Below are 25,170 nucleotides of genomic sequence, written 5' to 3' on the forward strand. Positions count from 1 at the left end.
GTCAGACCCTGGGCTGGCTTAGAAGCAAGGTCTGCCCATTTCACAGGTGGGAAAACTGAGGTCCTGGGAGGTACCATATTGGGGCAGGAGACAGGTGGGCTCTCTCCCCACCACCCCCGTCACTGGTCTGGCTGGTGGACCAGGCCCCTGCCCCTTGGGGGAGGCTGGCCATGCTGGGCGACAGGACTGTCCCCACTATGACGACACTGGCCTTCAGTCTCAGAGTCAGCCAGAGGAGGAGGAGGAGGCGGAGGAGGAGGAGGCAGAGGAGCTGGGCCACACGGAGATCTATGCAGACTATGTGCCATCTAAGTGTGAGTGCACGGCCTCCCCTAGCCCCTGGCATGTGGGAGGAGACCCCTGGAGGACACCCCTAGCAGGCACCACAGGTCTACACAGACCCACTGGGCCTCACGGCTCCTGCAGGGAGGTGCCCAGTTCCAGGGTCCCTGAAGCAGCGAAGGTGGGCCTGTTAGGGGTGGAGGGAGGGGTGGTTCTATAGTTGTGGTAATCTGAACCTTGCCCGAAACTGAGGTGGCTCAGAGGTTGCGATGGAAAGTAAGCCCACCTCCTCCCAGCCCAGCATCCCCCCTGCCCAGCCAGAGTGTTATGGGTCTGCCCCCTTCTCCTTTGTGCAAAACTCTGATGGGCCCCCTTCCCCCACCCTGCTCTGCTGGCCCCCATCCCGGTCCCTCCCACATCCTGGTCCAGCCCAGCTAAGACCCTGACCACACCCCTCCAGCCAAGGTCGGGAAGCAGCATCCAGACCGTGTTGTGGAGACCAGCACACTGTCCAGCGTCCCACCACCAGACATCACCTACACCCTTGCCCTGCCTACCTCGGACAGCGGGGTCCTGTCTGCCTTGCAACTGGAGGCCATCACCTATGCCTGCCAGGTGACTCCAGAGTCTCCCACCGACCCATCCCTAGTTGGATGGTGTCAATGCCCCACCTGACTCTGTACCCCATGGGGGGTTTTTGGTGCCCACCCAATCCATCCCATAGGGCGGGGGTGTCTGGTGCCCACCTGACTCCGTCCTGTGGGGGGGTCCTGATCATTGCCCCACACACCTACAGCAACACGAGGTCCTGCTCCCCAGTGGGCAGCGTGCAGGCTTCCTCATCGGCGATGGTGCTGGCGTGGGCAAAGGGCGCACTGTGGCTGGCATCATCCTTGAGAACTACCTGCGGGGCCGCAAGAAGTCCCTGTGGTGAGTGTCCCCCCTATACATGGGGTGGACGGGACCAGGGGTGTGGGGGATAGCTGACACCCACCAGCCTGCACCCTCCAGGTTCAGCGTCTCCAACGATCTGAAGTACGATGCTGAGCGTGACCTGCGCGACATCAATGCCCCTGACATTTCGGTGCACGCGCTGAGCAAGGTCGGTGGGTAGCCCTCTCCCCCATCTCCTGGCGAGGGGTGGGTCCTGGTGACCTTGCAAACGTGCCTATACCCACCCCTCTCCCCAGATCAAGTACGGTGACAACACTACCTCAGAGGGTGTCCTGTTCGCTACCTACTCCGCCCTGATTGGGGAGAGCCAGGCTGGTGGGCAGCATCGCACTCGAATCAGGCAGATCCTAGAATGGTGTGGGGCGGCCTTTGATGGCGTGGTATCCTAGCCCACTAAGGGGTGGGAAGGAAGGAGGGGGCAGAGGGGCACTGGAGGGTGGGAGGGGGTTGGAGGGAACAGGTACAGTAGAGGAGGGGGCAAGGTGGGCACCAAGGGGAGGAGGAGGAGGAGGAGGAGGGGACTGGAGTGGTCAAAGGAGGGGGAGGAATGAGGGTGGGACTGGGCTGGAGGGGGCAGGGCCTAGGGTGAGGGGAGGGAGGTGTGGCTGCAGGGGTGGGGTTCAGGGTAGGGGCCTGTGAGTAGGAGGAGCAGGGTTGAGGGAGGCGCTGGAGGGGCTCCGGGAGCCCTGGAGGCCAGGGCGTGAAGCTGGTGGGGAAGGAATTCCTGGGAGAGGACCCTGTGCCTGGGAGACTCGTCCCCAGGGGAGGCTCCCTCTCAGTGACCACTGCTGTCTGCCCCTCACCGTCTGGCTGGGCCCCCTGGTTCCAGCCCACAGGACTGTGACCACAGGCTCTGGGTGGTGTTTGGTAGTAGGAAGGTGCCACCTGGGCAGGCGTGTGGAGTGCGGACCTCTTCCTCCTGTCCCGACCCCAAGATTTGGGGGTCTGTAACTTTCCCTCCTTCGCTCTCAAAACTCGGATAATTTCGTCTTCCACTCCTACCGACTAGAAGAGCAAAAAATAGGAAAGTGGCAGCAAGAGCACAGACAGTTTAACATGTCTTCATTAACTTTTGCAAACCCCAGCCCCCAGGTTCACCCTGTAAGTGGAGCACCAGGTGGGAGGCCCTCAGTTCTGGGGATTTGTGCAAACCCCCCCCCCCAAACTCCCCTGTACTCACAGGATCTGCCCTGGCATAGAGGCTGCTTCCCATGTCCCCTCTGTGCAGCCCTGGGCTGGCTTGGTGCTATGGGCATCCTGTGGGTGCTCATCCTCCATCGTGCCACCTTCCCAGGTTGTCCTCTGTGTGCCATCTCATGTTGCTGTCCTCCCCACCTTAGCCGGGGCAGGTTTGCTTGTCACCGTGCAGCATGCTGCTCTGTTCTGTCCTTGCTCAGCCATTTCCCTGTCACAGGGGCACTCTGGGGGTTTCCAGCTTCTGTGTTATATGCAGCCCTGTGTGAGCCCCATCACCCCTTCTCATTGTGTCTTGGGTCATTCAGAAGGGGGGTGACCAGCTCTGGTGCTCCTGGTCCCAGTCAGAGATAAGAGAGGCGTGGGCCCTGTGTGTCCTTTCTGGTCACGTGGGCAAGTGTATGGATTTACTGGTTAAGTAATGCAGAACAGCTGGGTGCCCAAAGAAGAAACAAGGTTATTGGTCCGTCCTGGGCACCCAGATGACACCTTGCACAGCCTGGGGGAGAGGATAGTGTAAAAAAATGTGTTCTACCCCAGGGGCTGCATGCTCAGCCCCAAACTCACCTTTTCATTTGGATTTCACAAATCCTCTGTCCCCCTTTACATGCACATCACGTGTACATGTGCACCTGTGGAAACCTTGTTTTTAAAATAGGCTCAGTATAGGCATACTTGTCTGTAACTTTTGGTTTTCAAATTATAAGTGAAAGTTTAGAAAGTTACAGAGGCAGTAGAAGTGAGCCAGCTGGGCTGCATAGGCTCAAGAAAGAGGTTTCAGAAGCAAAAGAAGGGCCCTTGTAGCTTAGGAGAGGGAAGGGCAAAGGTAATGTGCTGGGGGCTGGGGGAGGGTGGAGAAGAGGGAGGTGGGACAGGGGAGGGCATGCTCCTGAGAGGGAGAGGGCCTGCCTGTAACTTTTCCCCCCTTAAAATATTAAGAACTTTCTACATCGTATGATAATTTGTTTCTTCAATATATATTTTTTAATATATTTTTATTGATTTCAGAGAGGAAGGGAGAGGGAGGGAGAGAGATAGAAACATCATCGATGAGGATGTGGGGATTGAGCCTGTGACCCAGGCATATGCCCTTGATCGGACTTGAACCCAGGACCCTTCAGTCCGCAGGCCGACACTCTGTCCACTGAGTCCAACCAGCCAGGGCTGTTTCTTCAATATATTTTTTTTAATGGGATTAGTGTAGATTTGTGAGAAGTCATAGAGACCCCAGCTTCTGGTGGGAAGTCATGGCCCCCCTCTCTTTTCCAGAGGCTCCTGTGATTGGTGCCCGTATGTGTCAGTGTCACCTGTAAGCTCTTCAAAAGGCTGTCACACCCATTTCCGTCAGTAGTTGTGTAGGGGCCGAGAGGCTGCTTCTCACTCATTCTGGTGGCTTCACATACTCCAAGGCCCCCATCTGTGGTCAGACACACATATACCCCGGGCACCTTGCGGAGCTCCCTGAACCAGGAGGGGGCAGGCTGGGATGATCACCTTCCAGAACAGCCCTTAACTCACACCTACCAACGATCGTGTTTGATGAGTGCCACAAAGCCAAGAATGCCAGCTCCACCAAGATGGGCAAGGCCGTGCTGGACCTGCAGAACAAGCTGCCCCTGGCCAGGGTGGTCTATGCCAGTGCCACAGGTGAGGGGGCAGCTGCCAGGGGCAAGGAGGAAGCCTGATCACGTACACACTCAGTGCTGTCTGGCCTGGTGTAGCCATAGTGTGGGTATCACAAATGCCACCCACACATTGACCTCGAAGCCTGGCCCAAAGGTGGAGCTCACTCCCTGGGCCAGTGGTAACTTCCACATTGTGGATGCCAACCCCTGTCAGGGACTCCCCTCTGCCAACTGGCTCCAGCTCCTTGGCTGTGGGTGCTTTCTTGGGACCTTCAGGTCCCTGTACATGGTCCCTGGGTCATTTCTGGTGCCATGTCCCTTATCCCCCCCCAAACCTTGCTGGGTTGGAGGAGCTGAGGGTGACTCCCACCTCCAACTCCCCAGGCGCCTCTGAACCCCGAAACATGATCTACATGAGCCGTCTGGGCATCTGGGGTGAGGGTACACCTTTCCGGACCTTTGAGGACTTTCTGCACGCCATTGAGAAGAGGTGAGTGCCCCTCCCTGCCTGTGTCAGGGGCAGCTTAGAGGCCCACAAGGGGGCTCATCACATGCAGAGGCCTGGCATCAGTGTGCCCAGTCCACATCCGGGCCCACACTCCTCTAGCAACCAGAGTGAACTTAAAACACAAATCCTGCCCTTTCTCTGTCTACACTTTCCATCGTTCTGGGACAGGGGTGGGCAAACTTTTTGACTCGAGGGCCACAGTGGGTTCTTGAACTGGACCGGAGGGCCGGAACAAAAGCATGGATGGAGTGTTTGTGTGAACTAATACATGTTAACACTGCTGCTGGTGAAGGAGCGGAGGGGAGAGCAAGAGAACCCTCCGCTCTTTCGGCTCTGCGGGCCGGATAGAACAGCCGAACGGGCCGTAGTTTGCCCACAGCTGTTCTAGGAGAAAGGGCCCCTCCCTGCTTTTCCCGCAACCCCCCCCCCCCAACCGCTCCTCAGCCCAGGAGGGTCAGGCAGATGGGAGCAAAGGGCCTTTGCACCTGCTGTCTTCATTCCCTCTGTGCACCTGTCCCTTCCTTGCCCTCCAGGGCTCAGCTCCGGGTGTCAGCCCTTCCACAGAACAGCTCCACCACTTGATGGGACTCAGCATGTGGTCAGGCAGGTCCCTGCCAATGCTCAGGCAACCTTGTCTCCATCCACAGGGGCGTGGGTGCCATGGAGATCGTGGCCATGGACATGAAGGTCAGTGGCATGTACATTGCTCGCCAGCTCAGCTTCAGTGGTGTTACTTTTCGAATTGAGGAGATCCCGCTGGACCCGACCTTCGAGCGGGTCTATAACCGTGCAGCCCTATTGGTGAGCAGGGTGCCCAGGGGTCTCTAACTGCATAGACACACATTCATTTCCTCTTGGAATTACATCCCTGTCACCTTCAGCATCTGTCTTTAAAAACACTACAGTGATTTGTCAGGTTACAGAAAGGAGGAAGCAGCCAGCCCTCCTGTCAAGGTCTGTGGCTGGAGCCTAGCGACTCAGTTCTGTTCACGGCGGGGACTCTTATGTGACTGCGGTGATGTGGGCACGCAGCTGGGCCTCACCAACCTCCCCGAGATGTCATGAGTGCTTTCTAAGCTGTTTCCAGTGTCCACATCTCTGTACACTGTGGCCTGGCCCTCATCTTCACCATCTTCTCCATGTGTGAGGGTTCCTGTGTCCTCACTGTCAGAACACACCTACATGAGACAACCCTGAACACTGGCTCTGCCTGTGCTGTATCCTTACCTCCAACCAAGACAGGGTCTCCCCCTCAGCACTGCTGACATCAGAACCAGGTCATCCTATGTGGGCGTCCGTCCTGGGTGCTGAGCAGCATGACTGGCCACCCACTTGATGCCAGGAGAACCCCCAGCGCCCAGTCATGACAACTACAGATGTCGCAGACATGGCCCAGTGTCTCCTGGGAGCAGGATCACTGATAACTGCCGCAAGAGTCACCGCAGTTGCCCTTTCCCTTTGTGAAATCATGGCCCACAGGCTGAACCACATGTTTTGGTTTTTTAACATTTCTGACTGTTCAGGTATCGGCAGAGCCTTTGTGTTACTCTGCACACAAGCCTCCCCCACCCTGGCCCCACATTACAGCAGGGTGGGGCCCAGGGGACAGTCGGACAGCAGTGAGTTGGGCCGCGTGTGGTGTGTCGTTGCAGTGGGCCGAGGCCCTGAGCGTGTTCCAGCAGGCAGCTGACTGGATTGGCCTGGAGTCCCGCAAGTCCCTGTGGGGTCAGTTCTGGTCGGCCCACCAGCGCTTCTTCAAGTATCTGTGCATTGCCGCCAAGGTGCGCCGGCTGGTGGAGCTGGCCCGGGAGGAACTGGCCCAGGACAAGGTGAGTGGGCGGCAGTGGTAGCTGGGCCTCATGGCTGCACCCCAGATGCCTACACTGGTGCCTGAGGGAGTGAGTTGGTGGGACAGGCACCAATATCCATCTCACAATTGCAGACAAGCCCTAATGTAGCTGGACTGAGTCCAGGAGAACAAGGGTGAGCTGAGGTCCGAAAGGTTCTGGTCCCACCTGACTCCAGCTCCCTGCAGCAGCGGGCAGGAGTGGCCTTGCCCTGGGCTCTCCATGTCCAGAATGGGCAGGTCCCCAGAAGAAACAAGACACACAGTGATGAGGGAGTTTGGAGAGCTGAGGTCAGATGTTAGTTTCAATGCAGAGTTCCTTCATGGGTCTGGGTGTGTGAGGCCCTAGCAGCTAACGAGACCCAAAGGGAGGAAGGAAGAAAGGAAGGAGAAACTGAGGCAGGCTGGGTTTCTGACTTCAGGGGCTTCCCTCTGGCCCCCTGGGGCCATGCTCCAGAGCTATGGGTGGGGGTTCCAAGTGGGCTCACCCCCACCTCATCCCCCACAGTGCGTGGTCATTGGGCTGCAGTCCACAGGCGAGGCACGGACGCGGGAGGTGCTGGATGAAAGAGATGGGCAGCTTGACTGCTTCGTCTCAGCCGCCGAGTGAGTGATGCAAGCGGGGGTGGGCAGGGTGGCCACACCAGGGAATCCCTCACTCTGTGGCTCACTGGGCCTCCCCACCAGTGACCTGTGGCCTGGCCCTGCCCCATGACTTCACTTGCTGATCCCTGTCCTTACACCTCAGGCGCAGTTTAGCTTTAAAGCCACAAGGGTTAACTGTGGTGACTTGGGGATCAGAGGGTGGAGGGTACCAAGATTTCAGAATGAAGCTTCTAGGAGCCTGTCCCCCATGTGGGGATAGTGCTGTTTTAAGAAGGACTCCTCAAAATTTAGGGAGTGCCCTTCAGGGTCCCCAAAACCCAAGCCTCTCTTCCCAGCCCATAGTAAGCATGGGTTTCAATGTGCCGCTCCCCCTCATTCTGGCTTATCCCCATGGCCCAGCATTGCCTCCTTTCTCCAGGAGCCCCCAGCCCCCCATACCCAGCCCACCTACCCTGATCTTGGGAGTTACCAGATGTGTCCATCCCCATGTCCCTCAGAGGTAGTCAGCTCCACCCAGACCCCCAGCCCTACACCCAGTCCATCGCAGCAAAACTGCCCCTTGAGACTCTGCCCCACTGTCCTCTGGACCTAATCGCACTCGGCGGACAGGACAGCATGCTCTTCTTCGTAGTGAGAATAAACTCTGCTTCTCACTTTCAGGGGCGTCTTCCTGTCACTAATTCAGAAGCACTTTCCTTCAACCAAAAGGAAGCGAGACAGAGGGGCCGGCAGTAAGAGAAAACGTAAGCACCCACCTGCCTGCAGCTTTGGCTTGTGGCCCTCCTGGGCCTCCCTCCCATCTTTCCTGCTGCCTCTCTCCAGCCCCTCCTTTCTGAGCATCATCCCAGGTCAGCTGGTCACTCTTGCTGCTCCCTCTCCTGCACAAGGTGCCCAGCATCCACCTGCAAAGGTGGGCTAGGGAGGCGTGAACTCACAGGCATCCTGGAAGGAGGGCATCCAGGGGGCAGTAAGAAGGGTGCCCCGACCGCAGGTTCCCAAGACGAACTGGTGGGGGCAACTTCTGGCCGCACTGCCTGCTCATGTGTTGCCATGTGCTGGACCCCAGGCCAGACCCCCCAGGATGGAGAAGCAGGGCTGGGCCAAGGTGACCCCTGGCTCCTCCCCTTCAGGGCGGCCGAGGGGCCGTGGGGCCAAGGCATGCAGGCCAGCATATGAGGCAGCAGGTGTGATCCGAATCAGTGACGACAGCAGTACCGAGTCGGATGCTGGCCTGGACAGTGACTTCCACTCCTCCCCCGAATCCCTGGTGGACGATGACGTGGTCATCGTGGATGCCATTGGGCTTCCTGCCGACGACCGCGGTGAGGCCTGTGACCCACATTTCCCTTTGCCTACGGGGAATAGGTTCAGAGAGGGGAAGTCAGCACCCCTCAGCTGGTCAGCAACAAAGCTGGTTCATACAGTCGGGTTAGGGAGAATGTCGGGGCCCCCCACCTACCCTGTACCTGGCTGTCCCTAAGGCTGGCGGGGACCATTCTTGAGTAGGCTGAGTCCTGTGAGCGGGGTTGTGGGCAGGTCACCTAGCCGGTCCCTCCTGACTCTGTGGCCCCACAGGCCCTCTGTGCCCCCCACAGCGGGACCCCCATGGCCCCGGCATCCTAGAGCAGGTGGAGCGGCTGAAGCAGGACCTGCTAGCCAAGGTGCTGGTGCTGGGCCGGGAACTGCCAGTCAACACCCTGGATGAGCTCATTGACCAACTAGGGGGCCCTGAGCATGTGGCCGAGGTGAGCTCTGCCCCCCCCGCACCCCCCCGCCGCCCAAACTGAGGCTTTGGTGCCCCCTGGTGGCCACTCCAGGTCTCTGCCAACACTGTGAGATGGGGGGCAACTGCAGGGTCCAGCATGGGGTTGGGGGGGCAGAAAGTGCCTATCTCCCATGACACCTTGTGTGCCCCTGGACCTGTCGGTTCTGGGTGCAGCCCTCAGGCCCCAGGCTGGACCCCCACCCCCAGTTTTCCCTGCATGTCCTCCCTTCCCACCCACACTAACTATGCTCTTTCCTGGGCTGTGCCTCTGGTGCCACCTCATATCCTTTGTAGCCCCACGTTGGTCTTGGGGCAGAGACCATGCCCTGACCCCTCCCCTCACACACAGCCTGTTCCTTGCCCTTGTACCTGCCCTGCCACAGATGACCGGTAGGAAGGGCCGTGTGGTGTCCAGGTCTGACGGGACTGTTGCCTTCGAGTCTCGGGCAGAGCAGGGCCTCTCCATCGACCATGTGAACCTCAGGGAAAAGGAACGCTTCATGAAAGGGGAAAAGGTGAGGGGGCACGGGGGCATGGGGGCAGGGTACCCCTGTGTGCCAGTGCACATGGGCAGGGAGGAAAAGCTTAAGAGAGGCCCCGGACAGGGGAGGCGCAGGGGTCTTGAGTCCTAAGGGGCTACCTCTGGACCCACTAACCACCCCATCCCTGTTATGGCTGTGTGCATGCGAGTGTGCATGTGTGCCTGAGTCGGGGGGCGGGGAGGGGGACACACATCTCCCTGGCTGTCCTGCCTTCGGTCCGGGTGGAAGCCGCCTGAGGAAACAGGGAAAGTGGGCATCGGTGGGGCAGCCACTTGCTCCAGGAGTGACCCAGGGATGGTCCACACTCCATTCTAAGCCCTCCTGGCCACCCCCCGCCCCCAGATGGAAGGTACCTCAACTTGCTGTGTGGGTCACCCTAAATACATCAGGGTGACCCAGGGCATAGGTACGTGGGAGAGTAAGAGAAGACCGCCAACCAGACCCGTATGCATTCCCCCAGCTCGTGGCCATCATCTCAGAGGCCTCCAGTTCTGGAGTCTCCCTCCAAGCTGACCGTCGGGTCCAGAACCAGCGGCGCCGGGTCCACATGACACTTGAGCTGCCCTGGAGTGCAGACCGTGCCATCCAGCAGTTTGGTGAGCCCTGCCCCTCCCCAGGATACCCGGCTCTTCCCTGTCCCTGCCCCAAGCCTGCCCTAGCCTTGGTCCTGCCCCACTGGGGCAGCCCCTGAGGGCCCCCTCTGTCTCCAGGCCGAACCCATCGATCCAATCAGGTCTCTGCACCAGAATACATCTTCCTCATCTCAGAGCTGGCTGGGGAGCGCAGGTTCGCCTCCATTGTCGCCAAGCGACTAGAGAGCCTGGTGAGTGGTTGAGCTGAACCAGGATGAGCTGGGCGAGAGCTGGTCAGGGGGGCTGTTGAGGGAGCTCCCTGATGAGGGGAGTGGGGAAGGGTGTGACAGCTCCCCATCCCTGGCAGGGGGCTCTGACACACGGGGATCGCCGCGCCACTGAGTCCCGAGACCTGAGCAAGTACAACTTTGAGAACAAGGTACCAGGGCGGTTGGGTGCTTGGAGAGGAGGGGTTTCTGGATACCCAAGCCCAACCTCTGATCTGGCCTCTCTGCTCAGTATGGTGCCCGGGCTCTCAACTGCGTCCTCAACACCATCCTGAGCCAGATGGAGAACAAGGTGCCCCTGCCCCAGGGCTACCCAGGAGGGAACGCTGCCTTCTTCCGGGGTGAGCTGGGGATGTGGCACATGGGGGGTGTCACTGAGGACCAGTGCGGGGCACTGGGATTGGTAGACTGAATTTGTGTCCAAGTAACCCTCTGACACATACCAAAGGGACACTAGTGGCAGAGGGACCTGGGGCGGGCTTGGGGCAAGAGGCACGCGTGAAAGCCCTCCCTTTCTGCAGACATGAAGCAGGGCCTGCTATCGGTTGGCATCGGTGGGCGGGAGTCCAGGACCGGCTGCCTAGATGTGGAGAAGGGTGAGTCCCCCTCACCTTCCAGTGGGCTGGGTAGGGAGTGGGTGGAGTTGACGCAGCCTGAGGCCCTCCTGCCCCCACAGATTGCTCCATCACCAAGTTCCTCAACCGCATCCTGGGACTGGAGGTGCACAAGCAGAACGCACTGTTCCAGTACTTCTCTGACACCTTCGACCACCTCATTGAGGTCGACAAGAAGGAGGGAAAATACGACATGGGCATCCTGGGTGAGTGCCACCAAGGTAGAGGGAAGGGCCTAAAGGAACCGACAGCCAGCACCCACACACCAGGCCCTCACCAAGAACACCAAGGGCTGAGGGAGCCTCGTACCAATAAAGCTTTTATTCATAAATTTTGCAGAGAGCATAGACCCCTACTTTACTTAACTGCCCCCAGGACAGCTGTGTGGAGAGGGTCCTGAGGGGTTCATTGTCTGTTGGGCCAGGCTTACTCTGCTGGGGAACCTCTCCCTCTGCGGGGCACCTGAGAACTTGGGGTTGATGCCCCCCCAAAGCCCAGAACTAGAGCCAGCTGAGCAGCACCAGGCACCTGCCCTCCAGGTGGCACCCGTCTCACCTGGTGTCCTCTCCCCAGACCTGGCTCCGGGCATTGAGGAGATCTACGAGGAGAGCCAGCAGGTGTTCCTGGCCCCCGGCCACCCGCAGGACGGGCAGGTGATCTTCTACAAGGTGAGCAGACACCAGCCTCCCCTGACCCCGGCCTCATGCCCCCACCCCCATCCTTAACACCCACATGCCGTGGCAGATCACTGTGGACCGTGGCCTGAAGTGGGAGGAGGCATACACCAGATCACTGGAGCTGACAGGCCCCCATGATGGCTTCTATCTCTCCTACAAGGTGGGCAGACCTGGGGGCAGGACCCCAGGCTTAGGGAAATGGGGACAGTGCTGGAAGCGGGGTACAGCAGAGGGGGGTTTCCAGCTTCCAGCCTCATCCCCTCCAGCACACCCACCATGGGAACCCCTACCTGGGTTGTGTCCCTGTCTGCCCCAACCTCACCAAGATCCCCTGCCCAGGCTCGTGGCAACAAACCGAGCTGCCTCCTGGCTGAGCAGAACCGCAGCAATCTCTTCACCGTGTACAAGCCCAACATCGGCCGGCAGAGTCAGCTGGAGACCTTCGACAGCCTGTGCCGGAAGTTCTACCGGGTAGGGATGGGGGCGGGGAGGAGGCAGGCAGAGAGGCCCCCAGGATGCTCATGTCCCTGGGCTTATGTATCCCTATTATGTGACCCTTCCCTGCTGGGGCTTCTGCAGCCCCAGGCCTGCCCTCTCTGCCCAGCCCAGCTGGCCCAGGAGAGGGCTGCCAAATTTGAGATGAGCCGGCCTGGGGCACTGCAGGCTTCAGTTTCCCCAGTTGTGCACTAGAAGTGTGGATGGGTCTCTCATTCAGGGTCTCACATGACTGTGTTCCCCTAGGTGACGGCGGAGGAGGCCAGGGAGCTCTGGGAGAGTAACTATACCTTGTCGCTGAAGCACTGCAGCCACACTTCATGGTGAGGGCCCGGGTTGGACTGAGTGGGTGGGGGGCACACTGCATTAGACAGTCCTGCTCCATTTCTCTGGGCAGCTCTACTAGGGATGGTCCCACACACCACACAGGGTACGGGGCCCTTTGGGCATCTGAGGCATCTCAGGACCCCCAAGAGGTGGCACAGAGATGAGCTGAGCTAGAATGGGGGGGGAGCCTGCAAGTCATGGGTAGGTGTGGGGGGCACTGAGTGTCTGAGCCGCCCTGCCTGCCTGCCACGCAGGAACCGGCAATGCCGGCTGGTGCAGGAAGGCAAGGACTGTGTGCAGGGCCTGAGGCTACGGCACCACTACATGCTGTGCGGGGCACTGTTGCGCGTGTGGGGCCGCATCGCTGCTGTCATGGCTGATGTCACCAGCAGCAGCTACCTGCAGATTGTTCGCCTCAAGACCAAGGACAAGAAGAAGCAAGTTGGTGAGTGGGTGGGTGTGCCAGTGGAAAGGGGGTTATGGAGCTTGGTGGGCTCTGCACCCGAGGCCCTGACCTGCCACCCCATACACCCTGCAGGCATCAAGATCCCTGAGGGCTGCGTGTCCCGTGTGCTACAGGAGCTACAACACATGGACGCAGACGTGAAGCGCAAGAGAGCGCATGGCCAGGGCTTCCCTGTGCCATCACCTGCCCTGTGCCCACTTGCACTGCCCTGTGGTCCTGGAGAGGTCCTGGACCTCACATACAGCCCACCAGCCCCGGTCTACCCACCGCCCTCACCCTTCACCTTTCCACTGCCCCAGGACCCTGCGCCCACTCTGCTACTGGGTACCCCTGATGCCTCAGCTGACCCTGCTACCCTCGTGCACCAGGGCTGTGACATCAACTTCAAGGAGGTGCTAGAGGACATGCTGCGTTCCCTCAATGCTGTGCCGCCCCCAGAGCCCCCTGGCCCCCTGGGTGGCGGTGCAGGGGTGCCAGGGGGTGGGGGGGGCCCCGAGCGGCAGAGCGTCATCCAGTTCAGCCCCCCTTTTCCCAATTCTTAGGCCTGGGCTGTGCCCCCAGCCAGGTGTTCTTTCTGGATGAAACTTATCTGTAATACACCAGGTCTACACAGATAAGGTCTTGTACCAAAGTGGGTGGTGAGCAGGGCTCGGTCCCCCTGCCAACTACTGAAAGGAAGGGGGGCTAGGGTGCCCCTCATCCAGATAACCAAGGCCTCCACTGTAGTGCCTTCCTGGTCGGTGCCTGGGCAGATCGAGATGCTGCCACTCTGCCCAGGGCGGCAGCAGGTGTGTATGTCCCACTCAGGGCTCAGGCAGGGCCTGGAGGTGGAGCTGCCCTCTTTGTGCCTCTCCTATCCTGCCCTCCAGCCCACCTTTTCAGGCCTAGAAATGCCAGAACTCCTGAAATACACAAAACTGGGTGGCCCCTAGAGCTGGAAACTCAGGAAACCCCCAGTTCTCAGGGCCTTGTCTCTGGGAGGTTGTGTGAGGCAGACCCCCCATTAATATATGCAATTCCCCCTCTCCCTGCTCTCTGCTCCCTAAATTATTGCCCAGTTGCCTCTTCCAGACCTCAGCATCTGCCTGTGGAGCTGGAGGGAGGGGTGGGCGGCCCCTGGTTTCTATGTGTATTTATAATTCAGTGTATATATGTAAAAATATCTTTTTTAAAATATATGTGCCTTTTCACTACTTCCTAGACTGTCTGCTCCTCTGGCCCGCAAGGGCGGTAAGGAGGGAAGGTGGGGGTGGGGGGGTGCCTGCTCCCACTTTGGGCAGTGAGGTCAGGGATGGCTACCATCTGCAGGGCATAGGGGAATGTGTGTGAAACTGGCCCACTCTTTGCCCAGACACCCCTCCCTAGGCCGTTGCTTTCAGTCACAAGGGCTCATCCCACTCACTGGCCTTGTGGCTGAGGACCAGGCAGGAGAAATACATCCACCCACTGGGGGCATTGCCCCCTGTGGTCCTGGCACCAGCATAAGTCAGCTGCCTCTGGACCGGCTGAGCCAGGCTCGTGATGTCTTGGAACAGACCCTGCCTCCTGCCCACTAGAGATATGAAGCCCATCTGGGACCCTCATGGTGGTGAGGCTCCCTCCCCCCAGTGTGCAGGGCTTTGGCCTCAGTTTTCTCCCAGGGTTTCCTTCCAAGCAGGCAGGGCAGCCCAGAGACAGGAGAGCTCAGGCGCTGGGTCTGGTCTGGAAGGCAGGAATGGATACCAGGCCCCTCCTTAGAGCTGTGGGGAGCACATCAAGCCTCTGGTCCAGGCGCAGGGGACTGCCCCCAGCCAAGAAGCTGGCAGAACCCACCTCCTCCTGCAGGTACCCACCCCCTACTTCGGGCTTTCCCTGAGGCTACTGGAAGATGGGGACCCACTTTCCAGCAATACCACTCCCCAACAGCTGGTCAAATTACCCCCGTCCTCTTAGGGAAGACTGTGGACTACTCCTCCCCGATTACACCAAATGAGGACCATGCGCAGGCTTGGGTGCCCTGGTTCAGGGTCCATACAATGAGGCCAGTCGATTGAGCAGGCCCTGCCCACCATGGCTCTGAGCCAGGAGCAGCTCTCGGATGCTGGGCTCCAAGTGCCTGCTTCCCTCACCCTCCCACCTTGGCCCACTTGGGAAGACTACTGCCCTGGGCAGGTCCTGAAAAGAGGCCTCAAATCATGGCTCGGAGCCAGGAATAGCACCAGTTAAGAAGAATTATCAGCTCTGCCAGTGCCCAAGGGGTGGGGCTGTCAAGATTAGAATCAGGGCTGCAGGGTGAATTGCAGGCATCTGAACCTCAAGGGAACTCCACCCCCATGACCTCCCAGGGAGGCAGAAGCACCCAGCAAGCCAATTTGTATGTTTTATTCCCACAAGGCAGCCAGGGGTGGGGGTGCAGAGCTGCGAGCCAGGCCGGGCCGAGGGGCCTTCCTCCGGCAGAGGTGCACGCCGGGTTCTCGGGTCTGTCCCACCAGCAGGCTGGTTTTTAGACAGACTGTCATGAGTGCCGGGTGGAAGGCTCTGAGGGGCGCAGGCGGTGGGCTCAGATGTGGGGGTGCACACTTGTGGAGCTAAAGGTAGCAGGGCAGGTCCTTCTCTATGACCTGTGGGAGAGGCAGGGTCAGAACATCTCTTCCCAAGGCACCACCCCAAGCAGGCTCCCTGGAAAGGCACCTACCTGGGGCTCTTCCATGGGACCATACCGCTTCACCACACAACCATTCTTGTCAATGAGGAACTGCCGAGACATGGGGTGTTAGCAGAAGAGTCCGCTGGGGGGCCCCTGCAAGAGGGCTGGGGGCAAGCAAGCAGCCCCCACCTGCTGCCCCATTAGGGCCAGGCCTAGGGCCTCTTGGGATGGGGGCACTGAGCTGGCCTTGGACACAGTCCTGGCCTATTCTATCCCCCAAAACCCTTCCTTACCTTGGTGAAGTTCCATTTGATGGCACTAAAAAAAAAGCAAGAATTCATGAGGAAACCCCATGGCAACTACAGCGCCCCCTCAGCCCCTGGGGAACCATCCTGCCCTGCCCTCTGCTCCCCCCACTTACTTTCCCAGGATGCCCCTCCCCTTGGGCTGGGCTTTCATCCACTTCCACAGAGGGTGGGCATCATCTCCATTCACACAGATCTTGCTATACATATCGAATTTGACATTATAGCCGGCAGCGAACTCTTTGATCTCGGCATTAGTCCCTGGCTCCTGTGGCAAGCAAATGAAGGTACTGGGGTCAGTGTGTGTGGGGGGGGGGGAGCGTGTACCCCATTTTAGTCCTCCCTTCCACGGGCAGACCTTCTCCCCACGCCCGCACAACAGGGGCACTGGGGCCACGCACCTGCCTCCCGAACTGGTTGCAAGGGAAAGCCAGGATTCGTAAACCGCACTCAGCATATCGGGCGTGCAGGTCGACAAGCTGAGTGTAGTTTACGTCTGTTTTGCCTCATTGCGAGGCCACGTTGGTGACGATGCACACGAAGCCCCTGGAGGTGGGATGGGGTGGTCAGAGTTGCTGACCCTCCCTCTGCCTCCCCCACCAGGCAGGTAGGTACCCACCGGTACTTGTCCAGGTTAACCATGCGCCCGTCGATGTCCTTGGCTGAGAACTCGTGCATTGACTGAGCACAGCGCCAGTCGTCACGGGAGGCGCACTGCAAGACACAGACACGGGAGCGGCTGAGCGGATGGGGGACCTCGAGGCCCGAAGACCCCGGCCCACTCGTCCAGCCATGTCCCCACCGCAGGAGATCCCAAATGGATCCCTGCTGAGACGGGCGGGGCGGGGCGGGGCCTCAAAGGTGCATGCAACCTTCACGGGGCGCGTTTAACTGCAGACACTGAGGCCCAGGGAGGATTGGGGATCCCACCAGGTGCCCCAGCGGGCGGGGGACACCGCCAGCGTGTGTGGGGCCCCCGCGCGCACCGGATCCTGATACTCGGCATAACAGCCACTCTTCCAGGCCCTGGGCTGTGCCTGCCTCCTACACTCGGGACAAAGCTCCTTCCGCCCGGGGCGCGTCCTCCTGCGATCGTAAGCTGGAGCCTTCCGCCGCCCGAGGGCGCGGCGCCGCCGCCGCCTGCCCGGCAACCGGCGCCGCTGCCTGCAGCGACCCGGGGAGCCGGCGGCTGCGCGGCCCATGCCAACCTTTCGGACGCTCCAGTGCCCACCAAGTGCGGCATCCGGGGGACAAAGGGCCGGTAGCCAGGACTCCCGGCCGCCCATCTGTGACGCCACCTCGCAGTGTCCCAAGGCGTACAGGGCGGGGGAGGGGCGGTGACGCCCCGAGGCGCATGACCCCGGATTAACCAAGGGGCTCCCCCACTCTCCGGGCCCCAGTCTAGGGGCCAGTGGCCGAGGGGCACCCAGCTGTCCCGATGCAGCAGCCCCTCCACGGCCCGAGGGTCCCGACCGCTCAACCCTTCACATCTAGCCAAGACCCCCAGCCATGACCCTGTCTGTACCCCAGCCCGCGCGCTACCCACAGTCCCGACGGCCGCCCGCCTGCGTCCGGCCAGCGAGTTCCCACCCAAGGTCACCATGGCCCTGCGCGCCACGTTGGAGGCCGCGCGCCCGCCCCAACGGCCCGCCGGTCCGGCCGCCGGCGCCGCACTCACCATGGTGCTGGCCACACCGGGCACGGCAAGAGCACCACACAGAAGCGCTGGCTTCAGCAAGCGGCACAGACGGCTGAAGCTCATCTCGGCGGCGGGGGCACCCCGAAGGCAGCAGCTCCTCCCCTCGCCGAGCCGACCAATGGACGCGCGCCGGCGCGCCTGGCCTCCCATCCTGCAGCCACGCCCACCAGCGCCCTCATTGGTCAGCCGCTAGGGCGCTGTGACGCGTGACAGCGACAGCCATTGGGAGGCTGGGGTGAGGGGTGTGTGGGGGCGGGGCCTGAGCGGGCTGCGGTTTTGTTGTTGTCTGTGACTGCGCATGCTCGCTGGCGGGTGGGCGGCCGCCTCCACGCAGGCGGCTCGTTGGTGGCCCGTTAACAGTTACCCGGTAGTTGACCACGGCGCCGCGGGGTGCCACACCACCTGAGGAACTACTGGAAACCCGAAGGGAGGGGTTTTGAACTGGCAGAAAAATCGCTCCAGCTCATTTGAAACTGGGGGTTTTGTTTTTAATGTCAATAAAACCAAACTGGGGTCCAGACACCCGTTATCTTGGGACTGCGGGAGGCGCCTCGGCCCCATCTGGGCGCCCAGCGAGGGCCTGGGGTCACCTAGAGGCGGGTGTCCGGGCCAGAGTCGTCCACTGCTGCAGTGTCCGCCAGCGGGGGGCGGGGGAGCATCACGGTCCTTTAGCCACTTACATAAGTCACACCTGAGCCCTGGCGGGCGGGGGAGGCGGAGTCATTAAAACAGGCTCCGTGGGATCCCGCCCCCGGGAGAACACGCGGGGGTGCCCAGGTGTGCGCTTGCAGGGAAAACAACCCCAGAGCGACGCCTCCACTTCTAACATTACAGGCGGTGTGTGCACAGCTCACAGCACGGGAGGCCCCCACCTCTGAGCTCAGGCACTTGGCCACAAGGGCAGAAAAATGACCCACCTCATTCTTGGGACCTGAGTCATGGAATTCCACAGCAGGCCTGGCTGCCCCATCCCCCAGCCATGACTGGAGCTTGACCCTGGGACTGCAGAGTGCTTGCAGCATTTTTGTGCTTTGTCAACTTCTTATCCCTTTGTTGGGCCCTCCCATGATCGTTTCTGCAGAATCCAGGGCAGGGGGCAGGATTCTTGGGGCTGGGTTCATTTGGGAGAACCATTGAGCCCCCTCCCTCTGCCCCTGACCCAGGCCTGTCAGAGGTTAGAGCAGGGAGCTTACGGGTGGAGTTGGGAGGTAAAGGCAGCAGAGGGGAAATGCTCCCCTGCCCTCTGCCGGGTTGCTACGTGCCCCTTCTTGCACAATGGTCTTCATCATGGCTTCTTCCCTCCAGCCGGGCCTCCATAGTTCTGCGAGTCACCCCAGGGGGTGGGGCATTGTTTCAGCTGCGCCTCCTCACTTCTCAGGAAACCCCCCTCGTCCCTCCCCTTGGCAGCACTGGGTATCCCAGACAGTCTGTCCTTAGGAAGACGCAGCTGTTTCCACTTCTGTTTAAGTTGGGATCCATTGTTATTTGCTGTTACCCATTTCAGAGTTGCCAGAAAAACAGCACAGGGCGAGGCCCCCAGGGAGTACACCAAGGGTAAGAGATGGAGGGTGGGGGCTTCACCCCATTCCTGACTTCCTCCCAGATACACAGGCATAAGAACAGGGGTGGAGACAGGCCCGTGGGGCCCAGCTGCCCTGTGGGGAAAGTGCACCCCAGGCTCTGGGCGGGGTTTGCCTTTGATGTTTCACAGCTTTTGCCAAAGGGACCCCATTTTACAGATGGAATTCATGGGGACTTGGGGCAGTCTCAGGCCTCAGAGAGGCTCCCCTGTGGCGGCTGAGGTCCCTCAGTAAGGAAGGTGAGTTGCCCACTGGCCAGAGGCCTTTCCAGGGTGGCAACCAGTTCCAGGAAGGACTCGATCCCCAGTGTGGGTCATGCAGGAGGCAGCCAGTCAATGATTCTCTCTCATCGTTGATGTTTCTACCTCTCTCCCCTCTCTCTTCCTCTCTGAAATCAATTTTTAAATTTTATATAAAAAAGAAACCCTGGCCGAAACCGGTTTGGCTCAGTGGATAGAGCGTCGGCCTGCGGACTGAAAGGTCCCAGGTTCGATTCCGGTCAAGGGCATGTACCTGGGTTGCGGGCAATCCCCAGTGGGGGATGTGTAGGAGGCGGCTGATCGATGTTTCTCTCTCATCGATGTTTCTGACTCTCTATCTCTCTCCCTTCCTCTCTGTAAAAAAATCAATAAAATATATTAAAAAAAAAAAAAAAAGAAACCCTGTCCCCATTAGCAGTCACTCCCCATTATCATTAACAATCATTAACCCACACCCTGTCCGTGGCTTTGCCTGTGTATGGTAAATGAGAACATGGGCCCCTCCCCCTCCCACCCTTAGGAAATAAAGTGAAGGCTGTCAGTCAGCGGACTGTGAGACCTTGTGTTAAAGGCACTGCTCACAGAAGACCAGAGCGGTCTTATCAAACAGCACCTTGAGACAGCAGAGAGCTGTCCCACCCTGGTTCTTGTCTTCTCATATAAATGAATTTAAATGAGAGACCCTGATTTTGTTGTGATAAAACCAATTTATTAAGGTAATCAAATTTATTAAAGAAGCAAGGCAGCCCTAACTGGTTTGGCTCAGTGAGTAGAGCAGCGGTTCTCAACCTGTGGGTCACGACCCCTTTGGCGGTCGAACGACCCTTTCCCAGGGGTCGCCTAAGACCATCCTGCATATCAGATATTTACATTACGATTCATAACAGTAGCAACGTTACAGTTATGAAGTAGCAACGAAAATAATTTTATGGTTGGGTCACAACATGAGGAACTGTATTTAAAGGGCCAGAATGCCGAAACCGGTTTGGCTCAGTGGATAGAGCGTCGGCCTGCGGACTGAAGGGTCCCAGGTTTGATTCCGGTCAGGGGCATGTACCTGGGTTGTGGGCATATCCCCAGTGGGAGATGTGTAGGAGGCAGCTGATCGATGTTTCTCTCTCATCGATGTTTCTAACTCTCTATCTCTCTCCCTTTCTCTCTGTAAAAAATCAATAAAATATATTTTAAAAAAATAAATAAAGGGCCAGAAGGTTGAGAACCACTGGGATAGAGCTTCACCTGCGGACTGAAGGGTCCCAGGTTCAATTCCGGTCAAGGGCATGTACCTTGGTTTCGGGCACATCCCCAATAGGGTGTGTGCAGGAGGCAGCTGATCGATGTTTCTCTCTCATCGATGTTTCTAACTATCCCTCTCCCTTCCTCTCTGTAAAAAATCAATAAAATATATATATATTTTTTTAAAAAGCAAAGCAAGCAAATCTATCATCCGGCATAACATGCACGAATGGGCTCTCAACTAATCTGAAGAGCAAGTTGGTTGGGGGTTTGAGGCATTATATACCCTCTTGTCTATAGGTTTAAAAACTCCTCTGCTGAGCCTGGCTGGTGTGGCTCAGTTGGTTGAGCACTGTCCTATGCACCAAAAGGTGGTTCAAATCCCAATAGGAGGTCACCTGGGTTGTGGGCTTGATCCCCAGTAGGGGGCGTGCAGGAGGCAGCCGATCCATGTTTCTCTCACATTGATGTTCTCTCTCCCTCTCCCTTCCACTCTCTCTAAAATCAAAAACATTTTTTAAAAGTCCCCTGCTGAGTATTTTGGTACAGATTAATTCTCAAGGTCCCTTTTTACTTTGTTGTGGCCGTCCCAGAAATCATGAGAAGCACCTGGCATTTTTATCTTGTTAAGCCTTGAGACTGCTGGGTTCTCTGCCTAGGCACAGTGGTTCTCAACCTTCTGGCCCTTTAAATACAGTTCCTCATGTTGTGACCCAACCATAAAATTATTTTCGTTGCTACTTCATAACTGTAATGTTGCTACTGTTATGAATCGTAATGTAAATATCTGATATGCAGGATGGTCTTAGGCGACCCCTGTGAAAGGGTCATTCGACCGCCAAAGGGGTCGCGACCCACAGGTTGAGAACCGCAGGCTAGGGCGTTTATAAAAAAAAAACTGCCCTTTTTCCTTTTCCCTTCCTCAAACAGCTGATTCCTTTGTTTAGTGGGTGAGAAAGACTTCCCCATCTCTCCCCCTTTCCTGCATTCTCTCTTTGGGGAGGCTTTTAACCATTTCTCTCCTGTCCTTGGCTGGGGAAGATAATGGCTTGTTATTTGCAAGCTGGCTGCAAATTGCCCACACTGTTTGGCCTTGTTTTAACTTTCTTGTCTCAGTTTCCCTATTCCTCTTGCCATGGAATTTTCCTAGCTTTTCACTGCCCTGTAACCCTTGTGAGCCTGGCTAGCTCCTCAGTCAAGAACACATTGTTTTGGTCTCACACAGCCGTTTACACATTCCCCTCCTCCTGCCTGTCCTGTTTTTCTCTGTTTTCTGTCCTCTATAAAAACCTTGTATTTGGAAAGTCTGGGTGTCATGCAAAACAATAGCACCAGGGCCCCCCCCCCCCCCCCCCCCCCGGTTCAGCCAGGCCTCAGGCCGGATGGGGCTTCCTGGTTCAACTTCAGCGGTAGCAGCCTAGAAGTCCTAATAAACCTATGTCTTTCACAGCCAGTCTTCTGGGTTATTTCTTTGGAATCCGAAAACAATATGCTGAGGTTTTCTGGGACATCAAACTTTGTATAACAACCTGTTCTGGACATCTATATATATAAAACACAAATATGCAAATAGACGGAACAGCGAAACAACCAAACGACTGGTCACTATGACATGCGATGACCACCAGGGGACGTGCATAGAACATGGAGAGCGTCGGCCGTGGCAGGATGGTGGAGCAGGTGAGCTGGGGCGCCAGACCAAGGTGGGGCGCCGGTCACTGTCATGGGGCGAGCCTCTGGTGGATACTGAAAATTCTTTGCTCCTGTGCTCTGTGGTCCCACCTGGCACTCACACCTGTGCCAGCACGGGCCCCAATTACCCCTCAGGGCTTCTCCACCTCACCCTGCTCCTGAGGGGCAATCAGGACCAGCAGCTGCCTCTCACACCCGTTGCCAGCACTGGACCGCCACTTGCACCCACTGCTGGCACATGGCACTGGTCCCAACTGCTCAGTGCCAGTCAGCGGGTGGGAGCAGCGGCTGCCGGCCCTGATCACCCCTGAAGGCTTCTCCATCTCCCCCTGCTCCTGAGGTGTGACTGGGGCAGCAGCCGCTGCTCACACCCACTGCTGGCGCCGGCCCCAATGGCTCCGCGCCCGTCAGCAGGTGCAAGCAGGGCTGGCACCACCCAACAGCATGTGGGAGCAGAGGCAGCAGGAGCGGGGTTGCCAGCAGAGAGAGGACCAGGCTATGCAGCAAGAGGGGCTGGGTGGGGGAGTGGAGAATGGGCCAAGACCCGCCCCTGTACTGACTGCAGCCTCGCAGTCCACAGTTCCTTTCAAGGTGCACAAATTGGTGCACTGGGCCCCTAGCTTTACATAAATGGAATCACATACTCTGTGGCCTCTTGTATCTGGCTTCTCTCATTGAGTGTCATGCTTTCAAATTTCACTCATGTTGTATCGAGTGTTAGTGCTTCACTCCTTTTCATGGCTGAGTAACATTCCAGTGTGTGGATGGACCACTTTCTTTATCCATTCATCCCTTGATATACATTTGGGTTGTTTTCACCTGTTGGCTTTGTAATGCTGTACAAGTTTTTGTGTGGGCATGTTTTCACTTCTCCTAATGTTAAGGGCAGAAATAGAACAGGAGGAACGCACAAGACCAAAATGGTGAGGGATGACAAATTTATTCGATCATCCGCACACCAGGTGGCTGAGCCCCAAATGGCTCCAGCATCCTGTGACAGGAATCAGCGGTTTTTAAAGGACTTTTGGCTGGCTTTTTCCAGGCGGAGAATTCTCTGTGCAAGTCCAGAGGGGAGAGATAATGGAATGTGGTCTCAGCAAAAAGGAATGATCATAGTGAAATGGCCTAAAGGTCAGTTCTCAGGGGATGAGGTATCTATTCAATTATTTGATCAGACCTCACAGGGACTAGCTATAATTATAAATTATAAGAAATATTAATTATGCTCTGTTAACCGTGATTGTTCTGTTCTGATTAGAGAAAGCACATTCTACCTGGCTGAGAGCTATATGCCCCGGGAAATAGAAATTAACCTAGGAATGCAGTCAGTCCCGTTTTCCTTTTCCAAGAACTGCCTGTCATCATGGAAAGATTAACAGCCTTGTTGCTGAAACAATGTGGCCCAGGAGGCACCTGCCCTTTGCCAGCCCTTTGGACCCCAGCCCGCGTGGCCTGTAACCTAGTAACCATTATACCTTGCCTACTTCCCCATGTATATAAGTGGCTGGCTTATGGGAAGGAGCAGAGCAGATTTTTGTGGATGACCTGCTGCTCTCACATACAGCTGCCATTTTTGGAATAAATGTTCCTGTATGATTCAACCCCGTCTCTATTTAACTGGCTCAGACCCATTGTATGTCCCGTTTCACTTGTGCACCTAGGAGTAAAAATGCTGGGTCACGTGGTGACTGTTGAGGAGCGGCCCCATTTTACATGCCCACCCATGAGTGTGTGGGTGGGGGCCTGGTCTCTGGGCCTCAGGCTCTACGAGGTGGCACAGCATGGAGAGGGGTGTGAGGAGCAGGTTGCTACTCTGCGTCCTGGTGCTGGGGCCACTTGATCGGTGGCAGGACTCTGAGTCGTCGGCACTGTGGTGTGGCTCTGCCAGCCTCTCTGCTGTCCTGAGGCCTCCCTGCCCTTGTGAGCCCTTCTTCCTATTAAAACCCACCCTAACCTTCTCACTCTCCAACTTTGTCCCCTGCTCCCCTTTGCATATATTCTAGCCACATCCCCAATTCCTTTCCTCCTGCAAACCTGCCCCATCCAGGCATTCAGTTCACCTGTTCCTTGGATCTGTTCGCCTCATGGTCATGAACAACACCCACTTAGCTAACTTTTGCCCAATCCTCAGGCCTGTTCAGACTCATTGCTTGGTGGCTTTGATGGCTGCTCCCTATCCCTCCTCCGGACACCTTTTCACCTGGTTCCAGAACACCTGGCCACCTCTCGCTGCCCTTATTCTATGTAAGAGAACTTACATAACATTAGTGTCAGGTGCTGAGTCATTAGCAGGTCACCCTAGGAAGTGGGTGCTGCTTGTGGCACGGGGGAGGGAGGCAACGAGGCACAGAGGTTAAATAATGTGTGCTTGGGTCACATAGCCAAGATCGGAGCCCACGCAGCCGGTCCAGGGTCTGTGCACACTTCTGCCTTCTACAGCTCCCTTTTCTCCTCCTGGCCTCTGGTCTGGATCTGCTCAGTGAACTCATTCAGGCTCCCAACTCCAACCTCCACCCTGTGCCCATCGTGCCCACATGTCTGTCTCCACTTGAACCTCACCTTGAATTCCAGACTCGGATCCTCCCCATTTCCTCAATGTCTCCCCTTGGGGTCTTACCGGAGCCCCCTAAGCTCTGCGCATCAAAGAGTCCTTCCCTGTCTGCCCACTGAGTCTTCCCATCCCAGTCAGGGCAGCTCTATTTCCCCCATCTCCACGTCCTGTCCTGCAATCCTGTGGGGACACCTGGATCCGGACCACTGCTCCCCACTCTCTGGTTAGGACATCCTCCCCAGCCCCTTCCTTGGTCTCCCTGAATATAAAACCCAAATGTTTCAATTCAATCAACAAGGCCTCCCAGATTTGACCACTCCACCCTCTGACCTCCTCTCCTACCCCGCCTGCACAGGCCTCCTGCTGCCAACCAGGCAAGATGCAACCACAGAGCTTTGGTACAGACTGTACGTACCCTCGGCCTGATAACGCCTTCCTCCAGACAGCCACACCCCCCTCCT

The 25,170-nt window shown here is 57.8% G+C and overlaps 2 protein-coding genes across 6 annotated transcripts in view; one reads left to right on the top strand and one right to left on the bottom strand.

Moving 5' to 3' along the window:
• Positions 1 to 13,953, top strand: part of SBNO2 (strawberry notch homolog 2) — a 55,838-nt gene extending 41,885 nt beyond the window's left edge. For 3 of the 4 annotated variants that reach the window (XM_059697388.1, XM_059697389.1, XM_059697392.1), the window contains 26 exons: positions 218 to 314; positions 743 to 897; positions 1,079 to 1,212; positions 1,294 to 1,384; positions 1,473 to 1,615; positions 3,959 to 4,077; positions 4,440 to 4,545; positions 5,211 to 5,364; positions 6,216 to 6,392; positions 6,918 to 7,015; positions 7,676 to 7,758; positions 8,146 to 8,337; positions 8,591 to 8,760; positions 9,164 to 9,295; positions 9,783 to 9,918; positions 10,033 to 10,145; positions 10,262 to 10,333; positions 10,414 to 10,522; positions 10,703 to 10,777; positions 10,858 to 11,001; positions 11,369 to 11,463; positions 11,540 to 11,632; positions 11,812 to 11,943; positions 12,214 to 12,290; positions 12,549 to 12,739; positions 12,833 to 13,953. In XM_059697388.1, the coding sequence (XP_059553371.1) occupies positions 218 to 314; positions 743 to 897; positions 1,079 to 1,212; positions 1,294 to 1,384; positions 1,473 to 1,615; positions 3,959 to 4,077; positions 4,440 to 4,545; positions 5,211 to 5,364; positions 6,216 to 6,392; positions 6,918 to 7,015; positions 7,676 to 7,758; positions 8,146 to 8,337; positions 8,591 to 8,760; positions 9,164 to 9,295; positions 9,783 to 9,918; positions 10,033 to 10,145; positions 10,262 to 10,333; positions 10,414 to 10,522; positions 10,703 to 10,777; positions 10,858 to 11,001; positions 11,369 to 11,463; positions 11,540 to 11,632; positions 11,812 to 11,943; positions 12,214 to 12,290; positions 12,549 to 12,739; positions 12,833 to 13,302 (3,558 nt within the window). In that variant the 3' untranslated portion in view covers positions 13,303 to 13,953. The remainder of the gene's footprint in view (positions 1 to 217; positions 315 to 742; positions 898 to 1,078; positions 1,213 to 1,293; positions 1,385 to 1,472; positions 1,616 to 3,958; positions 4,078 to 4,439; positions 4,546 to 5,210; positions 5,365 to 6,215; positions 6,393 to 6,917; positions 7,016 to 7,675; positions 7,759 to 8,145; positions 8,338 to 8,590; positions 8,761 to 9,163; positions 9,296 to 9,782; positions 9,919 to 10,032; positions 10,146 to 10,261; positions 10,334 to 10,413; positions 10,523 to 10,702; positions 10,778 to 10,857; positions 11,002 to 11,368; positions 11,464 to 11,539; positions 11,633 to 11,811; positions 11,944 to 12,213; positions 12,291 to 12,548; positions 12,740 to 12,832) is intronic. The other variant, XM_059697391.1, reaches the window with a different exon arrangement.
• Positions 13,954 to 15,106: 1,153 nt separating this feature from the next.
• Positions 15,107 to 17,525, bottom strand: GPX4 (glutathione peroxidase 4). Of its 2 annotated transcripts, none has more exons than XM_059697394.1 (7): positions 17,370 to 17,525; positions 16,311 to 16,405; positions 16,093 to 16,237; positions 15,808 to 15,959; positions 15,680 to 15,704; positions 15,435 to 15,494; positions 15,107 to 15,360 (listed from the first exon to the last, which is right to left on the bottom strand). In XM_059697394.1, the coding sequence occupies exons 1-7, from the start codon at positions 17,451 to 17,453 to the stop codon at positions 15,328 to 15,330; spliced, it is 594 nt and encodes a 197-aa protein (XP_059553377.1). In that variant the 5' UTR covers positions 17,454 to 17,525; the 3' UTR covers positions 15,107 to 15,327. The 2 variants fall into 2 exon arrangements, with proteins under 2 accessions (XP_059553377.1, XP_059553376.1); XM_059697393.1 differs by lacking the exon at positions 17,370 to 17,525 and adding an exon at positions 16,678 to 16,919.
• Between the last annotated feature and the right edge of the window lie 7,645 nt (positions 17,526 to 25,170).

The sequence above is a fragment of the Myotis daubentonii genome, chromosome 5, assembly GCF_963259705.1.
Source record: "Myotis daubentonii chromosome 5, mMyoDau2.1, whole genome shotgun sequence".
In the NCBI taxonomy this organism is placed as follows: domain Eukaryota; kingdom Metazoa; phylum Chordata; class Mammalia; order Chiroptera; family Vespertilionidae; genus Myotis; species Myotis daubentonii.